Genomic DNA, 27,702 nt, shown 5'->3' on the forward strand with positions numbered 1-27,702 from the left:
TGGGGAATTTAGAGCAGTTCCACTACAGAAATGCAAATACACTTTCCCAATTGACCCAGGATTTGAATTATTAGGTTGAAACCAACAACAAGCATTTCAAAAGCTATTTGAACTGAAATTCCATTTCTGGAAATGGAATATGTCCTTGCTTCACCCAGAGGTTGTTTCTTTATTAGGAAAGGCAGCTGCAAGACTGAGGAAGAGCCATTTCCAGCCCTGTGTGCTACTTTCAGCCTAAAATATAGGAATGTGCCATATTAGACTAAATGTGCTGCATTTTTAATACTTGCCTGCCATAGTTGAAATTCCTAAGACAACTCCAATTGACAATTCTATTTGGGTACCCTGAAAAATAAACAGTTTTCTCATTATTTGAGGGATCTGGAATTAAAATAAATTATAGTGATACAACTGACAGAATTATTGCTTACTGCTTGTCTATGTTAAAAGCGAAAGGATAAATGGACATTTCTTCTATTAGATCACACAGATCCTACCTTCCTGGCATATATATTTCCCCCTAAGGCAAGAGCCTACTTCTGAAATTCTTTTAATATTTCATACTCTTGTAAGCAGGCAGCTGGTGGACAAAGCTGCAACCCCTATCCCTGCACACCATCTTCCCCACCCCAATTCTTAGCTGAATGTACAGCACTGAATGAAAACTTCTACAAATACTGAGCAAACAAATAAAAACACAGTATCACAGCTCCTTATGTTTTCAGCTGAAGAAACAAAATCACACGGACTGCACTATGGAACAGCACGACGTGGTCCAAAGATGAGAGACAATGGGCATGAACTAAAACAAGACGTGTTCCAGTCGGATATAGCAAAACATGTTCCACCATGAGGACAACTGAGCCTTGGAACAAGTTGCTCAGACAGGCTGCCCTTGGATTTCTCAAGTCCCACAGGATAAAACCAGGAACAATTTGGTCTCATCTTACAGCTGGTTCTGCTTTGGGCAAGGAGTTAGACTAGAGATCCTGAGACAATCCTGAGCAGGGGGACCTTCTAGACTAGACCTCACAGGCCAGTCTATTCTGTTCTCTGGAAAAATACTTGAAAATCTCTTGAATCTTACAGACTCAATCACGGAATTAAACAATGAACTTACCGCAGCAATCATAATTGCGTTATCCAAAAATCCAAACCCTACAAAAGGTAATGCATTGTGGAAGAACACTAAAAGAAATAAGTAAGAGAGAAAATAAATAATTATAAGAGAGTTCACTCGGGCACAGGAACAATTGAAATGTCTAATACTGGTTTTAAGAGAAACAAAGGCAACATACACAAAATTCATTTCCTACTAATTCTGCTGGTGACCTTTTTGTTGCTGGCAGGTGTGGTAAAACCCTCGGCTACACAGAAATGTTACTAATGGCTTGTGAAGAACCAGCTAAAAAATTTACTCTGCAAATACTTGTACAATTTCACATGGAAGCCTACTAGTTCACAAGAGAAATATTTAAAGCTACACAAACTCTGGTATTATTTACAGACCTTCCAATGATGTTGCAGTATCACTGAAGATCACCAAACTGTCTCACCAGACTCCCTGCATGCTTCTCTTGCTTTTGAAATAAAGGCCCTTTCTCTGCAAGTCCCTCGCTACTTCTGTGCAAGAGCTCCATCTTCTTCACACATTCCTAAAAATTCATGTTTTAAAAGCATTGTCTGGAGCTAGACAATTCTTGTCAACACTCCAGCCAAATTGGCAAATGCTAAGGTGATTTTCACTAGTGTGTCATATACTGTTAATTATCTCACTAATTCAACCCAAACTTCTGTCTTGATTTTGTTTGTGCACTGTCCTCAGAGCAAGTTAGATTTGTAGCTGCTTAAGAAACCAAGTTCCACCTTTTGTTTCATGCATTTTCTTCTTTTTTACTTCTGAAACCCATTAAATCCTTTTTGAAAATATTTTCTATTGCAGAAGCTTGGAACATACTGCTCTGGGTAATTTCTAAGAATGAGTACAGTGCTACTGTATCATTCCTTTTTGTCCTGCTTCATTTTCTCTCCCAGGTTTTAGCTTGTAAGCTTTTGATGGGTGTGGGATTGAATTTGCACAGCATTGCCTCCAGCTGAGTTTCAAGGTGCTCACTTCGTAAGACTAAACACAGCTCGAGGACATGCTACTTGACAAAAACACAGCTGAAAGTTGAAAATTTTCACTTTCTTTAACATTCATAATGCAGCAGATATTACTTTGGATTTGGTTGGAGTTTGGGTTTTTTTTTCACTTCAGATTGGACTATAATTCCTACATTTTATAAACTTAAAGAGATGCAAACCTACAAAGAGGGAAGAAAGAAGAGTACATGACCCTCACAATCATGTGAAAAGAAACTGGTACCAGTACCTTTTGGGTTTCCTTCCTGCAGACAGTATGAATCCATGACCACACAAAAAACCAAAGCCACACTCAAGATCTTTCATGTTTAGGTACTAGAACGTGAATGGACAGTTGCAACTACTTAGTGAGAATACACCTATCTTCCAAACTGCACAGGTAAAAGACTACAGCACAAAATGTATGAAACTTTCAAATTTCTTTTTAAGCTATCACAAGACAAACCCACCAAAACATAAATAACAAAAAAAGCACACAGATATGCCTGGTATTTTCAAATGTGTGTACCAAACTGGAGCTAAAAAGGGAGCTCAAATTCTTAGTGAAATGGACAGAATTTTGGAATTCATGGAGCAAACAGAACCCCAGTGACAAAGGGAGGAAAAAACCCCCCAAATGAGAATAAATGTAGATGCTTAGAAAAGGAAAATTTTGCCTAAATAAATTGCCCACTGGAGAGTATAAAATCACAAAAATACACTAATTTGGAAACTTAAATCAGAATTTGAATCATCACCGTATTATAAATACTCCAATTTCTCTGCAATTTTATACCACTTCTCAGTCCTTTTAAAACACAAAACCTCCACAAGGTACTGAAGCATCAACACTGCTTGGCTTTGAAAAACAGTGTTTGTTACTGGCTTTGAACAGCATGCTCTCATTTGGGCTTTCTGTCCTACTTTCACTAAGTGCTGCACATTCTCCAGCCGAGGTGTTATGAAACAAAGGCAGCAGGGTGAGTGTTGGTGCTTGCTTTGGTTTTCTCTTACTCCGTACAACAGGGATGAGGACAGACAAGCACTTGTACAACAAAGATGACACCAATTCAAAGAGAGACTCCACAGATACTGAACCATATTCAACATTCTTCTTTTACCATGTCTCAGTTGTCCCGGAGATGGTGGTGCAACCTCCAACTTCTCTAGAGAAGTCAAAATGAAATGAGAAAGTTAGCTGCTTCATCACAAATTTGGTTTACTATAAAGTCTTTACCAAATTACTAGCAGACAAAAAAGCAGTTATGTTATTTAACAGCTTTCAAGTTGGAAAGAAAAATACTTCACACCTACATTTTTACTATTTTTACAAAAGAAAACATGGTATTAAAGCCAAGAAGTCTTAGAATATTACAAGCTTAAACTGGTACAAGTGATTATGCAAAGTAACAGCACACTTCAGAAGCAGTCCAACAGCCATCTTCATTTGAAAATTACAAAAACACACTAAAATTAGAAAAATCAAATCTTCTAGAGACAATTGTATGTTATTAATTTTTAGAGGTCCTATAAACATGCAGCTGACAACTTTCTTTCCCCCACTGAGAGTCTACAAAAAAAAAATCCTACCATTTATAGTCTCACAAAAGGCATCTTTTCACAGCAATATAAGAATAAAAGAAAAATAGAGACCACTGATTTCAGTAACAGCAGATTAAGTTTGGTCATTTGGTGCATGTTGCAAGTATCCTGGACTCAAATCACTAAGAGTTTGCAAGGACCAGGACATCACTCCTGAACCTGACAGAGTACTTTCTGTACACAAAATCAATGCAGTCATGACTAGAGATGCTGTGCAGAATGCAGCAGCAAGTTACTCATTTAACAGCAAGGGAAAGAAACCTAGCTACTTTTTTAGGTTTCTCTTATTTTGTGTATTTTTTCACATCAATATTGAGAATAAGACCTCCTTTTTAGAACTGAAAGAATCATTCCCACAATATTTTCCAGTATTATGAACCCTGAGATTCTGACAAGTTGCTTCCATACTTCTGCTGAGGTAACTTCTACAGAAAAAGGTTAAAAATGGTAAAACACAGAACCTACAACACTCAAGTATTCAAATTTTACTTGGGGAAGCCAAGTACATGGAAAGACAATGCTGCAAACACAGACTGTGATTCATTTGAACACATATCTGAGCAGTGCAGACTAGAGTGAGTATTCTTGCATCCAAGTCACTCTTCTATTCAATACTATTGTAAAGAAACTAAAATACTCACTTAAAGTAGCTTTGAGGAAAAGAGTGAGATCATAACACCAGTATTCAGCCAACCAGGACACTGACTTCCAATAAAGTTTCATTAATGGAAGGTCTTTAACAACTTTCAAGGTATAGCAGTTACTGAAGAGGTCCTTCTTCCCTCTGCCCAATGTAAACACTACCTAAGGTCTAGAAACACCAGTTGTACTTATCATGCAAATGGGACAAGTATAGCCCAAATACTACAGAAATAAAGATATTTTGCTTTCCCCTAGAAAATGTCAAGAAATTCACAGATTCAAAGCTCAGAGGAACATGGAAGAGGAACATGATAAATAGAGGGGAGCCCTGTGAGAGTCAATCTTCTGAAGCCTCGAGTATTGACAACAAGAAAACGTCAGACTAAAATTTTTGGCTTGTGTTCAAGAAGGATGAGATTGGGGATGGGACCCATTTTCATATGGTCTCCTTCTGTCCTCACAGGTTAAGAAAATCTTTTACAGAAGCATGGACAAAGAAAGATCTATATACACCAGTACTGCTCTTTGGGCAGCTTTTCTCAGAGACCGTAAATTCCTACAACACTGGGGAAAATCAGAGCCACCTTGAAACAAAGAGAGTAGCTGATGCCACGGTTTCCTCAAGCTACAGATGCCCTGAGGGTGGCCAAGCAACCTAAGTCAACACCCTCACATTCCTAATGAAGCTCGACTAAACTCATCTGCTCCATCCTGCTGAATGCCAGGGAGAGAATAAAAACCCAAAACCGAACACAAGCACAGGAGGTCACAGAGTGCTGCCCTCCATGGCTTTCTGCTCTGATGGGAAGCCATCACACCAACCACTGTGGTTCCTAGGCTTCCTGCAGCACTGCCACTGAAACCATCCCTGCTGCTGCAGTGCCATCTAGTCTCTAGATCTAGGTCTCCATATGCAAGGATTTTGTGATAAGAAACTGTAACAACAAATTTCCAGGAAACACTCTACCTCTGAGGAGGACATCTTTTCATAGCTTTCCCTGGTTATGACAGCCAGTTAGGTTATATAGTTTCCATCTATTCTGGGTACCAATACAGCATACAAAAGACTATTCAGCTTGTCACAAAATAACTACAGTGCTCTAGAACATCAGTTCTCTGGATTTAACTACAAAAGAGTTTGCTAGCACCCATCAGCCTACACAATTACATTCTATTCAGACTAGCTAGACAACTATTAAAAAAAGCTAAAAAACCCAGTGCATAACTGACTTTAGAAACTTAGTACCAAAAGGAAGAATTAAAAGTGTTTGGTAGAAGGAAAAAGAAATAGAAATGTCTTACGTCTAGGAATAATGGGAGTTCCGAGTCTAACTAAATAACTAAAAAGAACATAAACTTGTCCCTCAGAACATACATCAAGGACTACCTTGGGATGTTTCTAAAAGAAGGGAGGCTGGGGGACACAGCTTTGAGGTTAGAGGAAAGACAAGTTAGTACAATATAGAGGGAAATACCAGGGGATGAAATATAAGCAAAAATAACTTAATCATTGACATAATCTGTTTCAGTAGTGTGGGATTCCTCCTAAATAGGCATTTTATGAAGCAGTACTTCAACACTATCAGGACAAAAGTTGCAAGAGAGGTCACTAGGGACAGCATGGTGGCACAATGCTCTGGAGACCAGACTGCTCCTGATCAGCCACAGGGAGCTCATGTCAATAACGGGTCTTTGTGCTGCACATGCAAGAACTTTATTTTATAAAAGGGAGTCTTGTAAACTCATCTGGAAGTGTGCCTATCTTACAGCTTCCCTCATCATTAAGATAAAAATTAATCTGTGAAAAAAATCTGTGGTTACACATATTAATGAGACAGGGATTGGACAAGTCTGCCAGATGAAGTTCAGATAACTGGGGCTGGTGAATCCTGCACACACGCTGGACAGGGAAGCTCCCTCTCTGCCTGAGCCAGGACAGAGCCTGAGCATCTCATCCTACCCCAGCACAAAGCAGGGCCAAGTCAGACCAGGGGACTCAGCACTTTGTCACATTGTACCTGCAGAACCAGGCTCATGGGAAAAGCTGTCCCCTGTGGAGCACCAAAACAAGGCTTTAAAGCACAAAGGAGACTTCCCTGAAACCTGACACTCTGCCTCTGCCAGGTGCAGAGCACAGGGAAAGGGCTGGTGCAGCTCAGCTCTACTTGCAGAGGCCAAAGATTAGTTTAAAGCTGGGCCATGGAGAAAGAAAAAAAATTAAAGCAGAAAAAAACCCCCAACCACTGTGGCTGGAAAGCCAAAAACCTTTTTACAGAATCACTTCCAACACCACCTCTTTAAAGCATAACATACTTTAAAACTCCACAAGATATGAACGGACTGAGAGCCAAAAAAATTCTTTAAACCAATTTTTTAAAACTCTAGATAGAAAAATATATTTCAGAATAGGGTATTTATTCATAGGAAGTTGTTCTGACTATTTGAACTTTCAAGACTCAGCAAAAAAACAAGAATAAAAATATTCAGAGAGTACAGCAAAGGAAACATGCCCTTTGCTTGTTTTACCAGAGGGAAAACAAAAATCCAAATTGCAAAACCCTCTTTAAAGAGCTCAATTCAGTCAGAATCAAACAATTCAGAGTTTAAATGTCTGGGGGAAAAAGAAAACAACTCTAAAGTACTCCAGAATTGCATTTCACGATGGCCATTCACCAGCTCATCCTGCGCCACAGTGCTCAATAAGACACAGAATTCATCTTACTGCAGAAGGAATAAAATTAAATGGTGGAGTGAGGAATATTGCTATTTTCTAACTGACATTCATTACCATAAGTGGGGTTATAAGCCAAGGTTGAAGTGCAATACATGTCATGAGCCCTGAATTAGTAAAGTCTGGGAAGCAGAAAAACATTTACTGCTTCTTAAATCTGTTCTTGAAATTTTTAAAATTTATAGTAATCATCTTTTTTTCTAACTATTTTAAGAAATAGTTAGAACCTGGGGGAAGCACAGGGGGTGAAGGAGTGAAATATAAAACCATCAACATAAATAATACCATCATCCACAACTTGGCCCAAACCCAGCAAGTTAAAGTCACTCTGCCAATTGTAGCCAAGTACTTGCAATTTAGTTTTAGAATTATTATTCTTAGCTGACAAACTCACCACAACTAACTAACAGGTAATGGGAGTGCATTTATTTTAAAAAAACCCAACCAAAACCTAGCAAGTTGTCATCACAGGTTTCTGAATTACCATTTTTTTAAGAACTGGCATACAAGAGAACTTGCAAGCCTAAAGGCATGTATTATGTTTTATTCGAATTGCAGCTAACACCACCATAAATTTTATAGCTGAATCTGTTACTGTCACCCAGGGGCAGGAAACACTAACACTGAATGCCAGTACTACTGCCAGAGCTACCCTAGGAAAATACTTGCTACTGCTGAGTGTTGTTAAATCTGAGACAAAAATATGAGGAGTGTTTCATAGATTTTTAAATGGTGACTGAATTGTTTAATTATTAAACAACAAATATCAAGAAGGAAGAGGAGTATAAAAAATATTAATAATCTAGATCTATTATAACATCATTTTAGGCTCCGAAGGCATCTAATCTGGAAGTTACAGAGGGTTTTGTCTTGAATTCATCAATCTGTTTCCTCCAAAAAGCCTGTCCAGATCATTTCAGCAAATCATTCAGATACATATCACTGAAACAGCAAAAGCATCACTAGCACAGAACAAGAAATCAGAGCAATTGTTGTGTCTACTAAAAAGAGGTACTCCTTTGCACGTGAGTTCACAATAGGATCTTTACCCCCAAAATTCTGGATTGGAGCCTAAAAATGAGATGTGTTATTGCTTTGTTCAGAGGTGAATCCTTAAAAGCAAATTCTGACTCTGATGTTTGAGTTCATTCATGGAATAAACTCGTAAGATGCTTCCTCATTGTCCTTTTTTCCTTCTCTCTTCTTCTTCAATGTTTTCACCAAAACTGCAATCTAGCAAAATTAAAAAACTTTGTCCCATTGATCTTCAGTTGGGTTCCTTTAATATTCCAGATGGGGAAACAATAATCCATGAGTTGACAGTAGAAAAATTCTCCATTATTTGTTATAACTCACAAATGGTTTCCTGTTATTACAGCAATTAAGGCATGAAAGGATGCTGACTCCTGCAATGCTAAATATAAACCTGGCTGTCAGCCCCTTCAGTCACATGCCCAGCAGAGGGAAAGCTGGGTGAAGCTCTGGTACAAACAGACAGAGGAAAATATAGAAAAATAGATAGAAAAATTCTCTACTGCTCTGGAAAAGGTAACTATGCCCAAAGAGATATTTTGCATAAATACAAATAGAACAGTATTTTTTTAATATTCTCTGTAACACTGTAGAGAATTACACAGTGATCATGTTGCATCACCCTCCGTGAAAAACCTTGAAGTAGCAGGAGATTATCACCGTTATTTGAAACTTTTGCTACAACTACTGGACAAAGATCTGAACAAGCTTTGCAGGAATGCAGTGTGCTCCCTGGCCAACCAACTCCCTTCAGAACAAACCCCAGTAGTGACTTCAGGCTTAGGTCATTCCTGTGATCACCTGTAGTGAGTACAAAATACACTTATCCTATTATCCTTTCCAAAAATGTGACAGAGCATTCATACCCTTTTAAGGACATTTGACAAAACAGAGAGACCTAAGGTGGAAACACTGACTGGAAATCTAGGAGAAAGCATAAAATGCAAACAGGTATCCAGAGGCTCGCTCAAATCACTGTCCTCATCATTAAGAGGGCTTTATCCCTGATCTCTATCAGTGCCTTATAAATGTAAAGGTCAGCATTTCCCCTCAAGCAGGTTCATGCCAAAATAGTAGTGGTTTGTTTAAAAAGGTCTCAAACCACAGCTGGAAAAAAAAAATTATAAGTAAGATACTTGCTTTGGGATTCAAGGGGGTTAATCACATAAAATGATGGCAACACAGAAAGGACTTGCAGCTCGTAACAGAGATGCAGCATAAGGATAGCAATACAGAGTTCGAGCTGTCTCCTTCAGAAAGAAATGGAAAATGTCAAAAAATCAGCTGAAGTGCTTGTATAAAAGTGCCAGCAACATAATAACACTGACAGGAGAGCAAACAAGAACAATAATGAGGTATTCTGATCTGTGTTCCACAAGTAAATGGTTGCATTATTATTTAATGAAAAAAAAAATAAGTAGGTACTTGAGAGTTGCCAGGAAATAAACTTGCTATAGCAATTCCCTGACTGGAAAGAACCATCTTCAGAGTTAAAATTCCCTGCCTTATAAAACCAAATACTAGTTCACCAAGAGGAGGTTGGCTCTGCCTTCCCTCCTCATCCTCTCCATTTCAACACTTGAGGACTGCAGGGAGCTCCCAGGAGCTACAGGAGGGACACCTCCCAGTGGCATAGCAAACTCTTCTATCTTTGGATGAATGAATCCTCCCCTGGGATTATTTACACTGTCTCCAATAGATTTGGAAAAAGACCAGATGAGTCCTGACTAACAGAGTGGAATTAACTTCATCCAAATATATTCATTTAACTGTTTCAGCATTTCTCTGTCAGTACTGATCTTCTTGGGCCCCTCTCATTCGAGGCAGGGATCTATCCAACATTTCATGGGTTTGCAGTTGAATGGAGTAGCAGCACAGCAACAGTGCTGAACTGGAAACAAGACTGTGGTATCTGTGTATTATTAGGGCATAACATGTTCCTGTAAAAGGACAAGCAAAGCAATTCTGTGGGACACCACAGAAGATTTGTTAACAAAAATTATCAGCATTCTGTGCACAATCGGAGATCTGATCTATTGGAGGACTTTCATCACCTTTAAATAGAGTTGTGTTAGACATCACTGATGTCTAAACATGAGAGCTCATGAAATATCTAGGGAGTTATATATACACAATTATAGTATCGTTTATTCATTTATGTTCCCCCAGGCCCTGTTTTAACAAGAAATCTGAGAAGCTGGTGAGAGACAAGCTTGGTTTATTCTTGCCCCTCCTCTCACCTATGCCCTTTCCCCTCCTGCACAAAACTATACTTGTTTCCCCAGGAAAGAAAGCGAGTGGGAAAATAGTTTTGAGAACAAAGAGCAGCCCTGGCTTTCAGGCCAAGGCCTGGTACCTGCAGCCAGCAGCAGAACCCCTTAGAGGAGACAGATCACTGACAACAGCCTGTGCAGAACCCAGGGGAACCAGGACACTCCTTCCTCCACTGCCCTGGCACAAAACTGAGAGTATTAACAACACAGGGGGCTTGTGCCTCGGTCAACAGCAACAGCCATGCTTCCCACAGCCCCTGGTACCAGCAGCACCTGCACTCAGACAACAACAACCCTTCCCACAGTGGCCACCACCTGCAGGCAGCTGCAGCAGTGCACGAGCACCAGACAGGGGGCTGGCACATTAAATGTGTTTGGTGGGATTATTCTTCTCCTTTAAGAGAGCTCGACTACAATCTTTACAGAGACCTGAAGAAAAACTGCTATTAAAACACACACCACTAAGTAACAGCCTTCTTGTAAGCAGAAAGTTCCATTCCCTGCCTGAGGACGACCTTGGAAGCAAGTACAACCGCAGAAATAAGCTTCTGTCTGAAATAATTTTAAATGCATGTAGAGTTTAGTGCTTATCATCTGTCTCAGACTTAATACAGCTACCCAAAATAAGAGAGACAGAGAGGCCAGATAAGCTGAATGATCGTCAAACATTTTGTTACAGACTCATACTAAGTGTAATGACATTCCTTCTAATTTTTCATTGCATTGGGGCATTAAAGACAAAAGTATCAGCTGCCTTGAAGTTCTTAAGAATCTATTCAATCCTGTCAGCAAAAGGAACACCATAAGAAACCACTGACAATTTAAGTTCCAGCCATAAATTACATGCAAGTAATTTGTGCCTCTCTCTATAAATGCCTAATGAATACAGAATGCAGTAGCAATGAAGCTATTCTTAACTCTTCACCTGCTGCTAGAGGTAGTGCAGTAGATTCATCACTTTGATACCCCCTTCCCTTCCCCATGTAACTTAGTAAAGCCTCATTTGTGAAATTAGTCCTACTTCCCCATCTGACTCCCTGCATAATCAAATTCAAGCTGCAATGACAGTTTTCTCTGGCAAACAGCTGAAGGAATGATTATAATACAAAAACAGATAAAATCACTTCACATGCAACTTTACCTTAAAATATTTTCTTTTGGCTTTTATGTTATAAGAATATGGAATATCTACAGGGCTGTTATGCAGTTGCTTATGCAATAATTTATTCTGCACATGAATTTTAAGTTCTAATAAAAAATTCACTCTGTTCAAAATTATCTGAAATATTAATATTGCTGGTTTTGTAAATAAAGTCATATAAATAAGGAGAAACAGAAGACAAAGGCTACTGTGCTCTACTCTTCCTAAGAGTGAACAGTTCTGACTAAGCTCACTTTTAGTTCTTTCAACCAATTGCCTTTATTCTGCAAAACAAAAAAACCCAAGAACATCCTTCTCCTGGTTGGTGTTTCTCCAGCCTCTGGCAAGCATGAGGCCTCTCTCAGGAGGATTCAGCTGCAAGTGCATCCCTGCAGCTTCCAGCTGCAGAGCCAATGCAAGCTTCGGTTCCTGTCACACCCCTGCAAGTGCCAGCTGTGCACACACTCCCTCTAAAGCTGCTTCAGGACCTCTGCTCTATGAAGAGCTGCACATCTGGTCCATCTATTTAATCCCAATGCTTCTTAACTTTCCCAGAAACTACCCAATGCCAGGTTATGAAACACACAGTTCTGCTACTTAAGACAGTTTTGTTTTTCAACTTTATGCACTTTCCCTTTTCCACCATTATTTTTAACTTGTTCTTCTGTCACAGCTTTACTGTAAGCAGGCAGCAGACTCCTGTGAATGCTGAAATTACACCCTTCACCTCCAGTTCTCCTAATCAGCTTGAAAATTAGTGAAATACAAACACAAATCCTCAGTTCAAAGTTTTCTGCAGGCATAAGCCTGTTTTGTTTTCCACAGGGGAGGAAATATGGAATCTAATGTATTTAACCCTTCTCCCACTGACAATGGAAAGTATGCTGTGGCACTGCCTGCATCAGTGACATAACTGCAACGCCGCTATTTACTGGAGATCTTAATGAAATATGCACCCCTATAGTTTTTCATGCTGTGCAATGGATGCTGATCACAGTCTGCCTCCTGCATCCTTCCCTCCCTCTGCTTCTCCAAAATCTGTGCAATGTTTACACAGCCCCTTTTCCAGCAGCAAGGAAGGGGATGGATTCAGGCTGAGGTTGCCTTTTGCAGTGCTGAAGCAAAGTACTGTGTGATGTGGGGGGGCAGCCACTCAGACCACAATAAATAATCCTGAATAGAGAGCCAGAGGAAGGGAGAGGAGAGGAGAGACAGCTCCCTTCCTAGCTACAAGACAACGTTGAGGTAAAAACTAAAATTGCAAGTAGTTGACAAAACTGCAAAGGTAACCTGGGAGATCAAGCCAGTATTGCTCACTAGTGCAAGTCACTGTGTGCTGTTAGCAACACAGAGATCCCAGAACAGACTCCAGCCTGAGGCACAAAAACCCTCCTGGCACTGCCCATCAGAAAACAGAAAGACAGAACCTTAGGTCAAACAGAAAACTGCACCTTGAAGTGATCTAAAGTCATGTTGTTACTGCAAGGGGTGATCTGATACTTTTCTTCCTGCTTCTAAATTCCCTCCTGATCATGTATTTGGGACTTCTCCTTTATTCTGGCACTCAGTCAGGTGCACAGCCAGGCCCAGAGAAGAACAGCAGTGCTAGCATGGGAAGCAGAATTGAGACTTTCATACCCAGAGGTTTTGGGAGCAGGGAAAGAACAGAACACTCTTTACAACAACACAGGTGAAGCCAGCAGTAAATCCACACCCCTATGGCCAAGTCACATCTACTACACATCACCTCATCCACAGCTCATGCGGGCCTGCCCTTACCCACTGTGGGAAACCCGGGAAAATGGTTTTCCTCTATGGCTGGGAAAAAGAAATTAAAGTGAGCTCTTTTTTTTAAGCTGAGCTTTTAACACAGGGTCAGATACAAACCACAGTAAAACTCAGCCATATTAGTGTGCAACTGCAAAAACTGATATAAGCATGGAAACCAGGTAGATACAATAGGTTCCTAGCATCCAACCCTGAGATGTAATCCAACAGTGAAAACTTTACAAATCCAAAGACTTTTTTATTTGTTTTGATAAACCAGATCCGATAAATGAGTAAAAAACTTAGATGAGGTCACATATAATTTCCCATGGGAGCAGTCTTTTTCAACCTGGGCCATTTGTCATTTATCAGAACTCAACTGAACCTTTGGTACATTTGTTCTGTTGAGAGAGAGGGACACTGAATCAGAATTCGTCTGTCGGATATTTGCAGGAGGAAAAGGTCACCAGGCTGATTATTTGTAATAGCACTGTCACTTTTGCAGCTACCTATTTACTTTATTTACTTTACTCCATAAAATAATATAAGTAGGTAATAAAACTGGGGAAGGAGCAGTGGATTTCAAGCTGTTCTCCCATCCCTTCTTTATGGCAAAAAACTTTATTAGGCAAGAAGGCTGTGAATCTAGCTAGAAATTCTTACATCTCACAATCTTGAGCAAAACAGTTAATTTTACATTTGTAACATCACAGCTTTACCTGCACTTTGTGAAAATCAGCCTGTTGCCAGAACTGAAGCAAAGAAACAACTGGATCAAAAGGTTATCTGTAATCTGAAAACACAAGTTGATGGTATTTGAAAGAGCAGCTGGCTAAAGAAATTGGTTTGTTCCATGCACATTTTTCTCTAGTCTTCCACAAAATTAAACAAAGCCAATAAAACACAATTTCTACCATTTAAGATTGTTATGAAAGATGGGATAATATCCTCATGGAGACCAATGATTCACACTCTTAGAGTAAGATAAGTTACAGCAAACCTGCCAGCACTAAGGGATAGATCACTGCACAAAGTCAAATGCTATCAAGTGCAAATAATTAAAAGCCATGGAAGAAAAGTTACTCTAACAGTACAATAACCAGAAACTGATAATGCCTAAAAGCAAAATGTAGCAGGTGAAAGTGCAGCAGTTACTTGTTGGTTCCCAGTATGCATTTGGACCTGAGCTTTGTGGCAATACAACTTTACATACAACAACACAACCCAAAGCACAGACCTCTGTCCATGGCACAGATAAGAATCACATATCAGGGACTGTCCCCTCCCAAACCTGCCTCAAAGCTTCCCAGAATGTTTTGAAAGAAGTGCTGGTGCCCAGACAACACGTCCCAGACTATCTCCAAGAAGTGAGCTTTGGGAACCTAAGGCTGGGCCACTGCAGACCCTATATCTGGCTCCTCTCAGTTGAAATTGGTCTCACTGTAGAAGCCTTTTTGTCTCAAACTTTTCAATTTTTCCTGAAATGAGAAAGATTTTTCAAAGCTGTGTTCTTCCCCCACATCATGCAGGAGCCTTTCACTAGGATCACTGCCAAACAGTAAGGCATGTTTTAATTCTGGAAATGCCTAAAAGCCATGAAGTATTTAAGAGCATTGAGGAAAGGTTTTAACCCTAGATACAGCAGGAGACAATAAAACAAACCACCTGCTTCTTATGACTGCTTTAAGCCAATAGGAGAGTTGATACAGAATACAATCCATCTCAAAATACAGAGTCTTAAATATGTTCCTATTTCCCCTTTTTATTATCTAGAGAAAATAATATGATTTTAAAAAAAAGTATAGCAAGTATCACTATGTATTATGGCTGCTAGGGAGGGTATTTTATTAACAATTAACATATAAATATCTAAGAATCCTAAGTAAATGAACATTGGAATAAAAAACCTATGGTTTTCTATTCCATAGTTTTGAATGAAACATGCACTCAGTTGGGTTGAAAAAAGGATTTTGTGGGCTTTGCCTTAAAATGCTCCCCAAGTTTCAGAGGAAGCATGTGTTTCAGGCATGGGTTAGTCACATCCCAGAAATTCCAAGGGACTCATTCACTGTTAAAGGAACTTCTCACACACAGCAACAAAACAGAAACAAAAAGGCATGCTTTCAGATATTTGAAATATCACCATGCTAATTTAAGGATAAAGTAGAAGGGAGGCACAAGGCAGCTCACATATTCATGTCCAGCTTTCCCCAAAATGAGTCGTTTTTGTAGAAAAATCTAAACAACAGCACAGGGAGCCAAGACAGCTTCTTTAAGTACTCTGCTTGCATGGTATCTTATTTTTCCACTTACTTGTTGTTTTTAGAAAGGATTTTTTTCTGGAGACACCAGATACCTCTGTAGTTTCATATTTGGATTGATTAAATAATAAATAAGGCTGATTAAAGCTAAGAGTTTTCAGTTGAATGAGTCAGCTTTAAATAATTTCTTTCTTAGAGAAACTGGAAGACTTCCTTTTCTTTTCATTGAGGTTACACACTGGAACTTCTGTGTTCACAGAATGAACATGATCTATTTCATTCATGCCTGTTGCAGGGAGATCTGAGTGTTTTGAATCTATCACTCTCAAAGGTTTAAGCTGCACTCTAAGTAAAAGCTACATTTCAAGTGATCTTCCCTGAAAAGCCCTAAATCAAAAGCAGTCTTTGTACTGGACAAGAGAGTTACTGGAAGACAAATTTTCCTTTTAGCTCCAAAATGTGCTATTTTACAAAAGAAGCAGCTGAAGAACACTGGCTTAAGGTTCAGATATTTTTTTTCTGATTTGTGATTTAAAAGGTATTTGTGCATGACACCTGTTTTGTATTCATCACATTTAAACACATGCAAAAGACAAAACAAATTTTAATTGGAGAAATCTTATTTTACCTTTTGCAGGAAAAAGCAAAGGCAGCTAACTAAATAATATTTTTCAACAATAGTATTATTTCTGCATTATATTTGGACCATGTGATTTTACGCACATCACTTTCCGAGAAAAAAGCATAAGGTAGCTGACACTGAGCTATTTCATAAAAATGTTGTTTCATAGTCTGAAATCTCTGGTCAAGTATTAACGAGAAACTATGGTATAGTGCAGCAGTTTCCACAAGACCTATGCTTGAATACCTTGGTCAAATTAAGAGTAAGTACCTGAAGATGCGGATCACTGAAATTCTTGAGACTGAAGGCTTTATATGAATATGAACAGAAACTGTGTACTTTTATTTCCTGCAGCAATACATGCCAAATGCATCAAAACAAGCATGCGGGAAGTCTGTCAAACCAGCAGCCTGCTGGCCTTATGCAATGCACATCTCAGCAAACACACTCTTCTGTTCAGGTTTTTTTTACTGTACCAAAAGCACTGGTCGTCTCTGGTGACTCTACCTCCTCTGCTGGCTTCTCAAGTGGTACCAGTGGTTTAGGATACCGGGATGCTACAATGAGTTTTCAAAAGCAAAACAGCAATCAGTCATTATTTAAAATCTTTCAATCAATACTGGAGCATCCACCAGCAAGAAAAAGATCCTTTATAAATATTAAGACTGGATTTCTGTAGGTTTTACACCAATTCCACTCGATTGTTTCCAGGGTTTTCTCTGCAAAAACATAAGACAAAGTTTCTGCATTTAAGCAGACTAGAACCTGCTTTAAGTTACATGAGAAGGTGAAATTTCAGAATATGGAAGCAAATCAAACCACCATAGCAAAAACAATACGAGCTTCAGAAAACATTACCTTGCTGCAAGAGGTTCAAAGGCAGACAGATACAGCTGAAATTTTCAGAGAGCGGTTTCAGAATTGTTTTACCACGAGTGACCATGCACAAATTTTCTTGTATATGACATTAAACCTCATCCCCTAAATTACCTAGTAGTTTGGGTTCGAAGCGATTTAATGATCATCTAGCTCCAACACCATGGAACACCTTCCACTAGATCTGGTTGCTTAAAGCCCCATCCAACCTGGACTTGCAGGAAAGTGGCACTCACAGCTCCTCTAGACAACTTATGCCATTGTCTCATCAGTCTCATAGTAAAGAATTTCTTTCCAATAGCTAATCTAAACCTACCCTCCTCCACTTTAAAGCCATTCCCTCTTGACTATGACTCTATGTCTTTGTGAGAAGTCCTCTCCAGCGCACTTGTAAACCCTGCTAACATGCTGGAATGTACTGTAAGGCATCCCCAGAGCCTTCTCTTCTCCAGGCTGAATAGCCCAAACTTATTCAGCCTGGAGGAGACTGAGGGGAGACCTCACTGCAGTCTGCAGCTTCCTCACAAAGAGAGGCAGAGGAGCAGACACTGATCTTTTGTCTGTTACAGGGCCCAAGGGAAAGGCCTGAAGTTGTGTCAGGGAAGGTTGAGGTTCGGTATTAGGAAAAGGTTCTACACCCAGAGGGTGGTTGGGCCCTAGAACAGGCTCCCCAGGGAAGTGGTCACAGCACCAAGCCTCACAGAGTTCAAGAAGTGTCTGGAAAACGCTCCTCTCAGGCACATGGTGTGGTTCTTGGGGATGTCCAGTGCAAGCGCAGGACTTGGTTTCGATAAATCTTGTGGGTCCCTTTAAATTCAGGAGATTCTATGATTCTGTGATTCATGGGGTTCAGATGTTAATTAAAAGGACCACTAGAGCCTAAGTAGGACTTTTCCTTCTGCACTCTGTCTTCATGAGAGGGCTCCAAGACTCAGGGCAGGAGGTAGAGAGTATATTAAAAAAAAAAGTTTCAAAAGCAAGAAGTAGCACATCTTTGCATCTCAAACACAATATTCCTTTCACCACCTAGTATTTTCGAGTCAGCAGTGAGATTAGCAACAGTCCTGATATAGGCTGCAATGGTCTAAGAACACAAAGGGACTCACACAGGCTGGCAAGAGTTTGTTATTTTACCAGCTTGACAGGGCACTTCAAACTTGTGAATTAGACAAGAAAACCTTTTCCTAGAAGAGCAATCAAACACTAGAGTTAAAAAAATTTGTTGACCTAGGTCACAGCAAAGAAGATAGAAGTAGATGACATTGCTCCACCACACACAGCGTGACATTCACCTGTATATGCTGGGTCTGTAAAGGAGAGAGGAAGAGAGAACTGTCCCCAACAGGTGCCTTGGTACCTGTCAAAGCACAACAGTATCAATAGTTCCTCTTCTCCCAGCTCAGTGGGATGAGGGCAGTCCTCACCACAAACCACACTTGCACCATGAAATCAATCTTCAAACAAGACAAGACTTCCAGAAGGATGGAATAACACTTTGTTGTGTAAACACTGGACACCTTATTCATCATTCCAAGGTTCAAAAAGGAAAAAAAATACTTTAATGCAGAAGGAAAACTAAATCCAGATGAGAAGGATTTGCAGCTGTTTTCAGAAAGAACAGCTCAGTGATGTTTTGACTAAATTTTAAAATGGTAAGATACAGATTATAGTCTAAACCAGGACAGTTTTCAAAATATTTTCTGAGAACTATTCTATCAAGATTCAGTCTCACAGTCTTCCCCAGCTTCTACTATGCAAAACTCATCTATGAATTTAAACTCAGGCTTTTAGCTCTCAGCCATCACATGCTCACAGATAGAGCTCTGTCTACTGAAGCACTAAAACAAACAACAGAATTTCAGCCAGTGTTTATTCATAAGCTACACTGCTTAACCAACTGCTAGCACCCAGCATCTGGAAGCTCCATAGACCTCCAGGTAAGACAGGTGACAAGGTGATTGCAGGAACATACTCTCAAACCTCTCCCCACCTACAGTTTTCGTGACTACAGCACAAGCAGATGTTTCAAGTTTCAAAAATGCTTCAGAGACTCACCTAACTTACAGGTAACAGCTACAACTCACCTACCTGAGGACAGTCCTTCAGCGTAGCAGCCGCAGGAAAGGATGGGTTTCCCTGCAGCCTCTGCCATTAGTGGAGGCCACAGATAGTGTGTCCTGTCATATTTCGTGCTAGGGCAATTAGTTGGTGGAACTGCATCCTTCTGGTGGTAGGCCTGGGAATGGGCTGAGGAACTTGCCCCATTTGGTTCTTGATGTGCCCAGGTCTCCCCATATTGCTGACAGCCTCCCCTAGCTGATATGGGGTCTGTTAGGGCACAGAAGAGGTAGTGAAGGAAGAAGGTCAAAACTTAACCCAATACGGACTGTGTTAAGAAGGGTATGGACTAACACCTCCCTTTCCATAAAGAATTATGAAAAGATCACTGGCACAAAACAAGCTTAAGCACAGTGGCAAAATGCACAGGCATTTCATGATTTTTCAGACTGATTTTTCAGACTCAAACAGAACACAATTACTCAGGCAGTAAAGAAGAGAATTTGAAGGCTGCATTTGGATCACTTTCACTGGAAATCAACACAAAAGTACAAACAACAACCTCAGCTAAAGAATTAGCTGCTGGAAGCTACAGCATGCTGCCAATGAATGAGAAGATTGATAAGAAACCCAACATCTCTAAAACAGTTTTGTCTTGACTAAACTCATGAGCTGTAAAAATCAAAAGTGACACTAGTCGGTCAGAGAAAGTACTTTAAAAGCAAGTATCTCTCCCCTCATTTGCTACTCACTCACAAACCTATTCAGGTCATTGCTACACCATTCCAACAGCAGGAAAGAGCAATCATACAAAGTATTTTCTAAACATAATAAAGCATTTTAAGTACAGAATACAAACATGTAGCTCAGAAAAGTCTCTAATTTTCTTTCCAGTGCAGCCCTTCTATCCACCTTGTCTTCTCCTTGCACTCCACAGTGTTGAGAGTGATAATACATACCTGACACCCCTTTGCCCTTCTTCACGCAAAATTTGAATTCTTTCAATATCAATCCTCTGCAGAAAACAGCTATGGGCAATTGTGGATACAAATATGCAGCTAGCAAGAATTTCTCTTGCTTCTTTCCAGTCCCGTGAGATATGTTTCTCTCTCACAAAGATATTTGCAGAGTTCTATAAACTATGAACACCTGCAACCCTGCAGAGCTTTGTTTATGGTGCAGTAGAAAAGTATTTTGACAATGGATGATTTAGGATTTTAGCCAATCACCCCAATGGGTGGCTGATGCTTTGACCAATTAGACTATGAAGAAAAAAGTCTATTAAAGAGTTGTAAAATAATTAAATAAATCAATCTTGCTGCACAATTCCTGCCTGCTGGATCTCTCTCCTCCTCCCTATTACTGCGGGATACCGTGATAGGTTTTTTCTCCAATTTCTATTTAACAGACTTATTAGAAGCCTTTTTCAGTTATGATTTTTCTTTTTTTGTAACACATGAAGAAACAGAATTTCTTATAGGTAAATCTGACCGCTGTTACCATGCTGCAGTCTGGTAAAAATATCACATGAATAGAACTAGCTAAAGGAAAAGGTTATCTACAAAAAAAGTCTTATCAAGCTACTAGGCAGGCAGATCAAGAATCTGACTCCAAGGATGAGGTCTGATGGTATTACAACACTTTATGCAGCCCTTACCTGTGAGGCTACTAAGCCCACAAGTGAGATTTTGCTGAAATAATCTCTCCAGCAAGATTAATGATTACAGTTTCAGGCACAAGTGAACTGCAATTTCCAGCAGTGGAATAAATTTAAAACCAACTAATAATCTCCCATGCAGTAAAGTGTCTAAATTCAAACTAATGCTTTTGTTACTTTGCTTCTAAATCCCGAATCATCAGAAAGTCACACTATTTTACACAATAGACTTTCATATTATAACTAGCAGCATCTGAGCAACAAGATATTAAATACAACCATCTGTTGATCTATATCTGTGTAAACGCTGAGACACTATACTGAAATTTTAAAGTCTCATTTTGATATCCACCACATCATTCTCCAGGTACACAGCTCCATTCCATTTAACCTGCCCAATAAGCGACGAGACAGAAACTCACACAAAAACCTCATGGCAAGAACCCTTCAGAAGCTGAGAAGGATTTATTTGGGAAGAGTATTAGTTGTTAGTATTCAAAAGTTAGTGTCAACTTCCAGTTCAAAGCATACTACCTTCTATGTTGTAAAACAAATACAACTGATTCACTGTCTGCAAAACAGAAGCACTGCTGCTCCTGAAATGAGGCGTATAAGTGCACTACTCTCACTCTGACTAGAAACACGAGTGTTTATATGCAAGTGTGCTACAAACAAAACCAAAGAGACACCTGAAAGGGTTCTGTCTCTTCATAAAAGCAGCACTTCTACAGCTGACCCTCAAACTTGTCCTCTGCCCACCCAAAATTTTTCCAGACATCTACAGAGGAGCCACAAGGCACAGAAATGCCCTTTCCAAGGGCACGCTACTATCAAAGTCACAAAGAGGCCTAGATCAAATGCACACTGATCTCTTAAGCACCCGCTATTATCTTTGCTACAATAGGGATTGTAAATTACAGCTGAGGATCAGAACTAGAAGTAAGGAGGTTGTAATTAAGAGGATTTGGTTTTGTCACGTTTTGATTTGTTTAAGGAACAGTGTCAAGTTGGCAAGAACAGTTGGATCATACGAGAAAAATCACTGTGAATTACTTTAATTAGCGTTGCACAGCCCCGTATTCAGAGACACATCTATGAACCTCCCCAACACATGCACACCTTCCCGAACGAGAACCAACCGGCAACTCTCTGTGCAGGGAAGTGTAACTCATGAATGAGCTCCCAGACCAGCAGCAGCCTGGCGTCTCTTAACAGGTCTGAAATCAATTTACTGCTGCCCTGGTGTCAGGAGGATTTTATGAGACACACTTTCCTACTCCCATTCCGAAAAATGGCCACCCGTGGCTGTCTGAAACACCCGGTGAGATGACAGACCCACCGAGGATTTGACACACTGGGTCGATTTAAGTTCCGAAGGTGCTGCGGATGCTTCTGGAAACTACATTTCAGGTCGTGTGCCTCATTTACACCCGATTACACGAACGCACAGGGACGAGCACCTCTCGATGCCTCGTCCGGCTGGAGTTTCCTACTCGCCCGAAGGAGTCGCTTGGGCGAGAGCGTGAGGACCCCCAAACTTCGGAGCCTCAGCCCCCGTTCCGGCCGGGCCCTCCCACCCCCAGCCGGGCTCGGGGCGGGTCGCGGCTCACCTTGGGCGATGGCGATGGACTCGAAGCGGTGGAGCTCCCGCAGCAGGCAGCTCCGCTCGGTGGAGTGCAGGCTGTAGATGAAGTCGCGGGCCCCCTGCGCCGTGTTCAGCGCCTCCATCGGCTCCTTCTTGGGGTGCGTGCCGAGCGCCCGCGACCCTCGCGGGAGGAGCAGCCCCTCGGCGCCGCCCCGCAGGCTGCCCAGGCGGCGACGGCAGCAGCACCGCGGGCCCCGCAGCGAGCCCAGGCAGGACGAGGGGACGGCGACGGGGCCCCCCGGCCGCCCCAGCAGCAGCACCGCCCGGCCGAGCCACGCCGACATGGAGCCGGGGAAGGGCGCGGCGCTCGGGCCGCCAGAACCGCCCGCGGCCGAGTCGCCCGGGCCGCGCTCCCGCGGCTGCTCCGCCGGTGGGGCCGGGCGGTCCGCGCCAGGCACCGCCCCGCCGAGCTCCCGCCAGCAGCGGCGGCAGCGCCGCCCCGCCCCGGCCCCAGCCCAGCCCCGCTCCGCTCCGCTCGGGGAGCCTCGGCTGCAGGGCGGGGCGGAGGGGCCTGAGGGGCGGCCCCGCGCAGGCGCCCGCCCGACCGCTCTGAGGGGAGCGGGTCGGCGGCGCCCGGCGACCTCCGAGCCTCGGCCCTAAGGAGCGCTGCTTCCCAAATCCTTCCCGTTACACCCACTGTTATGGTGCCCATAGAGAGCCCACAGGGCTTCTCGCAGCGCCAGGTTCCAGGAGCTCAGCAGGGCAACAGAAATGAGGTTTTACTTGTCTTTCCCGTTTTCCAGGCCCTTGCTTTACAGTATTGTGGTGTTGCATCATCCAGTTTTAGGTTTAGTACACTTTGCTTGCATATAGCGTTTGTATTCTTTTTAATTAATTGGCAGGTATTCTGCCCGACACACCCGGAACAGTTTAAAAAAAAACCAAACCAAACCAAACCAAGCACATTCAGGACAGAATTTATGTCTTGAGGGAACAGAGGATGCTTTAAAACCAGGTTTGGTTTTAAACCTCGCTTGGCTTTGCTGCTACAAATACCATCCTTGTGGGATAATCCACAATTGTTCATTGTTTTGTCAAAACTGTATTCAAATTGTATTAGATACTGTAATTAGACTGCAAAGAACCTAAATAACCACAGGGGACTCACATATTTTATGCCTAGCTCATTTAATACTAAGGTAAGTGGCTTCAGAAGGTACTCAAAATTTACTGCTATATCTCTAGCTCTTTAACACCAAAGGTAGCAGACCTATTGATGTCCATCCAGGTGGTTTCTTCAGCCAGGGGGATCTGCTGCCTTCTTGGAGGAAGGTAAACAGAAAGTTTTAACTTTGCATGAAAAAGCAGCATTTTCTTTCCAGTTCCACTGCTGCAGAGTTAACATATGGTATAAAGACAAAGATCTCATGGTAAACAGAGGTGCCTGACCTAGATTATGCATTCAAAATTATGAGTATTTACATATAGTACATGTACTCTAGAGAGGGAGCAGAAAGTGAATGCAGAAATGCAGAAAGTAAGTCATAAAGGCCTGAATATATAATATTTTAATTCTCACCCTGTTAATGAAAACAGCAGAGATAGATGAATATAGGCTACTATTTTCATTTAAATGCATTTTTTCCATGCATCTAATAGAGCCTGCCTCTGAGAGATTTTTTCAATTCTGTCTCTGCATACTCCTGATCCAGAGCCACTAAGCCTTTGATGGTGTTCAGAACTGTGCTTATCTTCCCAATTGTTTTATTTAAAAAGTGGAATCTTCTGCTACTCTTGGGGGGAAATGTGGAAATCAGTAATAGTTTTCAGAGAACTGTAACAACAATGTTTTTAAATCTGTTCAAAAATGGTGTTAAAATTTTGGTAACCAGATCACTTTTACAATAAAAATGCATGCTTCCACATGGAAAGGCAGGACATGCACTGGGGCTACAAAAACCTGAAAAAAATGCCACATGAAAAATATAGAAAAACCAGACTTTCCAGAGGCCAGACCTTTGATACTTCAATTTAACATATTTCTGATTGTGGTATATATTATATTTGATTTTACATTCACACAGCTGGATTGCACCAGACTACAGAGACAGAGCAAAGGAGGAACACTGGTATCTGGCAAGAAAGGAGACTTTCTCTCTTTCCCACCACTATAGCCCGTGTCTCGCTGTACAGATGTTACAAAAAGTGATTGCATCTGGAGTATTCTTGGGGTGTTTTGACAGAACTTAAAACATTGCAGGTCTTTTCAGACACTGAAGGACAATGAGCGGGAAGTTTCTAGCATAGCCTTTGGGTATTTGCTGTATAGGAATATTCACTGTATAGAGAGGTGCAAGGACATTATTTAAGTAGACAACATACAATACTGTTATGAAAATAAAAGTCATTACATGTCTGTTAAGATAGAGATCAGGGTTTAGCAGACAGTAACTTCTGTGGCCATCAGCTGTGGTTTACACCTTTCCAAGCCTTTAAACTGCATTGAACAAATTGGAATAAAAATGTCATTGGAGGGACTATTCTGCAAGGACAGGAAATTACCTAAATAATCTAATAGGTTTTTTCCATAATTTTTTGTTGGAGCTTTTATTTTGTGAAAAAGGGAAATTGGAACCATTGGCTGAACTGACACTTTAATCAGACTATTTAACTCTGTTCAGTGGGTGGTGTAGAATAACTTTCATTAGTCCCTGACACTCCAGCAGAGCTTGAGAACCTGCTGAAATTCATATTTCCCACAATGTTCTGAAAAATGCAGAAGTTTCACTGTATTTTCTTAGGGTTTTTGCTAATAGCCTAATTTTCTCCTAATATAATTTATCTTATGAGTGACCAAACTAATAGAGAATGCTTATACACAAACTGACAGAACTAGAAGGAAATTGTTAAAAATATTACACTGAAAGTTAGGTAAGTTCAGCCTTAAAAGCTGGAAGAAAGTTTATGTAGAAATCAGCAGAAAAATGCCAGCCATCTTTAAGAGAATTTCTGCAAGGCCTTCTAGGGACTGCAGGCTGAGAGACAAATATTTTTGTGGATATTGGCAGGAAATACTTTGCAGCCCTCATCCTATATAAATAATGGGTACACATGTAATAATTATATTCTTATGTGGTCAAGTAATAGAATATTTATGAAGGAACTTTCTATTAAGGATGATTTCTCTGCCCAGTGTAAAGGTGAGTATTGTTACCTAAGGTGAGACCAAGATTTAAAGGTTGATAATTGATAACATAAATTGCAACTATGCCCAGTTCGTGTTTTACCAGTTAAGTACTATATTTTTTATGAAGTACTATATTTTGACCTATGCAGGTCAAAATTTCTAGGAGAGTTGCAGCTAAATAGCCCCAGAGAGGACAAGCTACTTTTATTTTGCCTCACATTTCTGAAGAAGAAGTGGCTCTTCTGGTCCTGCTAGCCCAGCTAGGGGCTGACCCTACAACCCTTTGTGTGCTGGCAGGTGGAGGAATCCAGAGTATGAAACACAAGAGCTCACTCAAAAAAGGAGCCCTGAAATATATTGACCACTTGCTAAAATTCAAAATTCTATCTACAGTCTAAAATATGAATGTAAGACAAGATCAGGAAGTTAAATTACTATTATTTATTGCGATACTGCAAAAAAGGAGTAAGAGCTTATCATTTAGGGATAAAAGAAGAATTTACAGTTATCTTAGAATAGTAATCATAGAATCATAGGATCACAGAATATCTTGGGTTGAAGGGACCTAAAGACATCTTATTCCAACTCCTCTGCCGTGGGCAGGGATGTCATTTACTAGACCAGGTTGCTCAAGGCTCCATCCAACTTGGCGTTGAACCCTTCCAGGAATGGGGCATCCATAATTTCTCTGGGCAACCTGTGCCAGTTCCTCACCACCCTCTGAGTAAAGAACTTCTTCCTGACATCTAATCTAAATCTGTCCTCTTTTAAAAATTTAAAACCATTGCCCCTTTTACTATCCTGATCTGTGTAAAAAGTTGTTCTCCCAGCTTAAGAACTTGTAGGAGATCAAGTGTAACCAGAGGATCTTTCTGACCATCACCAATTCCCTCCTTGTAGAGCTGTGTACAATCATATGCATTATTATATTGATAAACACTTAAAATTTTTGGCTTAGACTCTACTGGCTTTGTTGGGGACAGTTAAAGTTCTTTACAGTAGCTGGTATGGGGATTTGTGTGGGGATTATTTGGCTCTGTTTGGGATTTGTGCTGAAAAGAGTGTTGATGACACAGGGATATTTTAGTTACTGCTGAACAGTGCTTACACAGTGTCAAGGCCTTTTCTGCTTCTCATCTTGCTCATGTAAATTATTCCATGCTTTTAACATTCAGGAAGCAGAAGGCACAAAGTGAGGTTTGAACAAATCTGAAGATCGTGGTAGGCAATCACTGAAGTAAGGTCCCCCTGGAACGCTATGCCTGAAAGGGAGAGTAAGTGGTTTTGAATTATAAATATGGGGTTATCAAATACAAGATGTGATATTCTGTCTTTCAGGGTAAATGCTTTTAAAATATTGTATCCAGCTACAGGGTCCAGTCTAAGATAAATTGCACATAGTTCAATAAAAATGTTGGGAAAATTATTAAAGATTTGGGAAAATGCTGGTTGAGACTTCAAAGATAATTTATTCACTTTATTAACTGGAAGTTTGTGAGTTTAACATAAACATAGTATCTAAGACACTTGCTTTATAAAACAACATTTTCAGCACACAATAAAATTATACAGTACAGTCACAGCCATCAGTGTATACTGATGTATGGCAAATCTTGAAGCCAAAACTCAACAGAATTAGAGTTTTATCTTAGCAGTGAAAATAATAACAACTGGAACAACTTTCTGAAGGTTAATTTTCTAAAAGATGGGATCTGCTTCATATAATAATTAAGTGAAGTCTTATCTTAGTCAAGCTCTTAGTTCTGCCTAGACAAGCTCTTAGTTCTTTTTTTTTACTTTGAAGAGCCAAATACAGGTGTTTACTGTAATTCCTCCCACAATTATAATATATGGTTCACAACATTTCTTCAAATTAGTCCTGGAGCTTTTCACTCTAAACATGATAGAAAATTTTGCCCTCCAGTATTGGTGTTTTACTTGGAAAAGATAAAGATCAGTACATTCTTTGAGATAAAAAAAATGATTGTGCTGGTAAATGGGGTAAGGTGAGAGCACTGAACTGTTTCATTTAGTGAACTGCATTAAAATGTGTCAGGAGGAATGCATGAAAGAAGAGAAATATTCCAAAAGAGGGTAGGGAATGTCAGAGGAAAGCAGCATATATAGCTTACATTTATTGGGCCAAC

At 40.5% G+C, this 27,702-nt stretch overlaps 1 protein-coding gene across 7 annotated transcripts in view; it reads right to left on the bottom strand.

Moving 5' to 3' along the window:
- The window catches only part of TMEM65 (transmembrane protein 65), a 109,039-nt gene extending 86,225 nt beyond the window's left edge, over positions 1 to 22,814 (bottom strand). For 6 of the 7 annotated variants that reach the window (XR_011148474.1, XR_011148475.1, XR_011148473.1 and 3 more), the window contains exons 1-5: positions 22,394 to 22,814; positions 19,157 to 19,396; positions 3,243 to 3,287; positions 1,121 to 1,188; positions 291 to 345 (exon numbers count right to left, since the gene is read on the bottom strand). Coding sequence is in view for 3 of the 7 variants with exons in the window: in XM_069005446.1 (XP_068861547.1) it covers positions 291 to 345; positions 1,121 to 1,188; positions 3,243 to 3,287; positions 19,157 to 19,396; positions 22,394 to 22,712 (727 nt within the window). In the remaining 4 variants the exon portion in view is untranslated. The remainder of the gene's footprint in view (positions 1 to 290; positions 346 to 1,120; positions 1,189 to 3,242; positions 3,288 to 19,156; positions 19,397 to 22,393) is intronic. The other variant, XM_069005447.1, reaches the window with a different exon arrangement.
- Between the last annotated feature and the right edge of the window lie 4,888 nt (positions 22,815 to 27,702).

Source organism: Aphelocoma coerulescens, chromosome 2, assembly GCF_041296385.1.
Source record: "Aphelocoma coerulescens isolate FSJ_1873_10779 chromosome 2, UR_Acoe_1.0, whole genome shotgun sequence".
Lineage (NCBI taxonomy): Eukaryota > Metazoa > Chordata > Aves > Passeriformes > Corvidae > Aphelocoma > Aphelocoma coerulescens.